At 24.7% G+C, this 4,259-nt stretch overlaps 1 protein-coding gene across 1 annotated transcript; it reads right to left on the bottom strand.

The window, feature by feature from the left end:
- Positions 1–952: 952 nt before the first annotated feature.
- On the bottom strand, positions 953–1,814 carry LOC122502171. The gene is made up of 2 exons (XM_043612095.1): positions 1,643–1,814; positions 953–1,453 (listed from the first exon to the last, which is right to left on the bottom strand). Exons 1-2 carry the CDS (start codon positions 1,808–1,810, stop codon positions 1,211–1,213), a joined length of 411 nt encoding a protein of 136 aa, XP_043468030.1. The 5' UTR covers positions 1,811–1,814; the 3' UTR covers positions 953–1,210.
- Between the last annotated feature and the right edge of the window lie 2,445 nt (positions 1,815–4,259).

The raw sequence follows: 4,259 nt of genomic DNA, 5'->3' as shown, positions 1-4,259 counted from the left end.
AAATTCGACACAAAATAAATGAAAATACTGAAATATCAATCTTCGACTTAACAGACCTTTATTCAAGAATCGAAATCCATCCTAATGACACACATAAAACGTCAATTGTCACACCAATCGGAAGCTTTGAATTCAAAAGATTGATCCCAACGTTAAAAGGATCCGAAATAATCTTTTATAAATTTTTTGATATTATTTTCGAAAATGATTTGAGACAAGACATAACACTATATCCAAAGGGTATAATTGTGACAAGTAAAAATAAGAAGGAACATATTGAGACCATATCAACAATATTTTTAAAATTTGCTCTAAATGGAATTTCAATTCAAGCATCAAATTGTAAGCTCTTTTTGGACAAAATCGACGCACATGATTACATGGATTCCCAAATTGAACCCGACAACACAGTACCAATACCAAATCCTACTTATAACGGGCAACTAATGTTACATTTTCGAATTTTCGAAAATTATTTCAAAGTCATTCTTATTGAATACTCTAATCGCCGAATTAATGTAATAAAACAATCAAAACGAAAATTCCAACCTTCGGAAACATTATACAACGAAGAAGGAAAAATCTGTCTAGCATTGGTTCATGCAAGAAGAAGATTCAATCAATTTATTGGAGACAACGATATACTGCTTCCAAATGGACGAAACGCATTAAACTGGCTAAGTGAAATTGAGCTTACGAATACAAGAATAAACCATTGGAGATATGAACTACAGACTTCAGAATGGATCATATGCCAAAATAATTAAGAAAAGAAATAAACAATACATTCATAAATCTCATCAAAATGAACTTTATATAAAATAAAAATATATATATATATATTTTTCTATTTTCCTATAACTATACAATATTACTAACATAGAACTGTAAACACATAAAAAAAAAAAAAAAAAAAAAAAAAAAAAAATTAATAAAATGTATATATGTCCGTATAACCAATTGATGTAAATTAAATCCACTTTACTGATAAAATAAAAATAAAATAATCCCAAACGTTAAACTATGAATTTACAACCCATCAGAACAATAGAGTCTGCTTCGGAAACAACTTTTCCTACAATTGGTCCAATGATCCGGACTCCATAAAACTGTATTGTCCACTCGCGATCTCTAAAATAAATAGACGAAAATTATGAAATAGAAGTTGGCATTATATGAAATACAAATTCATGTATGCGAATTGTATATATTAAATAAAATAAAAACAAATTTTTACCATTGTCCACTGTGAATCTATTTTCAACCCATTTGGAGTAAGAGTATACGTCTTTACTCTTACTAATGCAAGCGACTTTACAACTGGTTGCCAATCCAACCCAGTAACATTGTGTGGCAACTTCGAACCGTCGCATAATGAAGACTCAATTCCTGGTTTCATTACCCTTCTATGGACATTATTTAATCCAATAATGGAAGGAATACAAAATTGTACCTAGAACCACACAACAAATATTATACAAATCTCTTTTCATAGATTCTTTGAAACTAAATAAGCATTTTCTCAATATTTCCCCTTTTCCCTCTATTTTAAATAAAAATTCCCCTATTCCTTTTTACTTATTTTGCGCTATGAAGCCTAATATATATATAAATCAAACCTAAGCCATAAACACACACATACCGGAATCCAATATCCCCTCCAATAAATAGGACCTTCAGGATCTAATTTAATATACTCCTGACACCAGGAGAGAGGACCATCCGAATCCAACGGACGCTCTTCCCAGGGTCTTCCTGACCGACGAATAACTCCAGGTTGTTGATACTTATATTCGTCCCAACATCCCATAATTACAATACTCCTAAAAACAAGATACAATAAACATTCGGAATAACTAATATACAAATCAAAAAAAAATAATAAATAAATAAATAAATAAATAAATAATAATAATAATAATTTATAACGATTTCATAACTAATAAACCTTTCTCAGCAATTAAATTAATTTTTATTTTATAATAGAATTCTTAACAATTTGTGTGTATGTAGATTTAACTAGAATTTATTTTAATAAATTGGATTAAATTACTCCAAATTCAAATATTCTGCTTAGAAAGAACAAAAAATCAATAATCATCGCAAAATAATTTTAACCAAATACATAAAACAAAGATTAACATTTTCCAAAAATAGAGTTAAAATCTGAAATTAGACAAAGAATTTTTTTTACTTTTTGAACAATAATCTTGTTTGTTTATGGATATAATTGAGGATTTTATTTTTCAATTTTATTAGGATAATGATCGGTTATCTACAAAGAATTTGACTATGTTTTTTATGAATGTAATTAAATATATGGTTTGATTCTTGCGAAGAGTTGTACTAAAATTCTTGTCAATACTAAACAGTACCTAATAATTAATTATTTATTTAATGATTGAATAAATAAAAATAATTAATTAGTAAATAAATAAATAAAAGGTCTTACTTTCAGCCTAATTTCGAGGTTGAATTTAAAGTATTTTATTGATCATTCAGAAATTTAAATCTATAAAAATTTAAGAAAAGTTTAATAATTATAATTATAGAATAATAACACAATAATATAGTTTAAATATGTGACTCTTTATAAAATTCAATTATTTATCAATTATTAAATTAAAATACTTTGAAAGTTCCATTTGTTGAAGGGTTTCTAATGAAATCCTTTCACAAATTTAATTATTTTCAGTTAAATTTCACAGAATTTCTATTAATTCGATAATTTTAAAAAAAAAAAAAAAAAAAATTTTTATTTACATGCAATATTTAAATCAGTGACTGATTTTTACTACTCTCTAAATTTGAATCGGCGAAAAGTCGCTGATTCACCAGCCCAGAGTATGCAGCTGATAAAATAGCGTAATAAATTTAAATTTAGAGAACAGTTTCTGTCTATAAAAGTTGAAATAAAAAGCGATTTTTAAAACACAAATTAAAATAATAAAAACTTTTCTAATTTGTTGTAAAAATTCCCGGTTTGGAATAAAATTTTTGGCTTATTCATAAAATAAAAATTTTAACAGAGATTCAATTCTTTTCTTAAAGTATTAAAATTCTTTTTAGGAACTCAATTATTTTCACAAATGGTGGAACTCATTCCGGAGTTTCGGTTATTTTTGATGCAATTTGAATAATTGAATTCTCGAAGAATTGTATAATAAAAATTGATTTAAGAATGAATTTCAGTTAAAATTCGAAATAATAATTCTATATTAGATGAATTGAAATTTTACAAAGTTTCAATTTTGCATGAATTTCATTAGAAATTTTAAAGAACTTAAATTTTTGAAAAATTTTAATAATTCATATTTTTCTGAAATTAGTTCAATTTTTTTTAAATATATATTTAATTATTTATTAAAGGGAATGGATTTATAAAGGAATTTTAGTTGAAAATACTAAAAAAAAAAAAAAAAAAAAAAAAAAAAAATGAATTTTAGAGAATTTACAAATGATTGCAAAAATTCAATTATTTTCGGAAGTAATAGGATTCTTCGCAGTAATTCAATTGTTAAACATTTTTTTTTTATTCTCCTAAAAATTCCAATTGTCTTTATTAAATAATAAAATTCTTCTCCAAAATTCAAATTATTTTCAAAACATTTAATAAAATTATTGACAAAATTTTTATTACTTTCAAAATTTTTCCGAATTCAATAATGATTTTCAATATCTACTATTTGAATACAACTTTCCAAAAGAATTCAATTAGGTATAAAAAGAAAAAGAAATCTTAATAAAATTGTACGCAAACATTCCATTATTTTCATATAAATAATACAATTTTTACAGAGATTCTATTATTTTAGTAACTAATTAAATTATTTATAAAAATTCAATTATTTTCGTACGTAGTAGAACTCGTCGCGGAATTTCAATAATTTTTAATACCCTAGCTGGAATATATGTATGTAATGCTTTTTGTCATCGAGGCTACTATTTCCTACTTTTTATCGTCGAGGCTACTTTTTCCTATTTTTTTTAAACACATAATGGAGTGCGAAGCCTGTCATTTTTAATGCAATTTTAGGTGAATTTCTCAAGGAATATAATAATTGTTTTCAAGGGTTCTATTAAAATTCTTCAAATAAAGTCAATTATTTTCCAAAATAATTTCCATAATTAATAAATTCAATTAGTAATTTTATTTATTTGTTTATTTATTTTTATTATAATAGAATATATTACTAATTTTTAACTTTTGTTTAATAAAAATATTTAAACTTACCCCTTTCCACTCAATTCTCCTGCTC

The sequence above is a fragment of the Leptopilina heterotoma genome, unplaced genomic scaffold, assembly GCF_015476425.1.
Source record: "Leptopilina heterotoma isolate Lh14 unplaced genomic scaffold, ASM1547642v1 Lhet_221, whole genome shotgun sequence".
NCBI classification, from domain to species: Eukaryota; Metazoa; Arthropoda; class Insecta; order Hymenoptera; family Figitidae; genus Leptopilina; species Leptopilina heterotoma.
Note: the sequence above shows the minus strand (reverse complement) of the source record. Positions and strands in the feature narration are given on the sequence as shown.

Coding starts and splice junctions, on each gene's coding strand:
- LOC122502171 (XM_043612095.1), bottom strand. CDS start 1,810: ATGGGATGTTGGGACGAATATAAGTATCAACAACCTGGAGTTATTCGT. Junction 1,454..1,642: donor GGAGGGGATATTGGATTCCG/GTATGTGTGTGT, acceptor GTGTGGTTCTAG/GTACAATTTTGTATTCCTTC.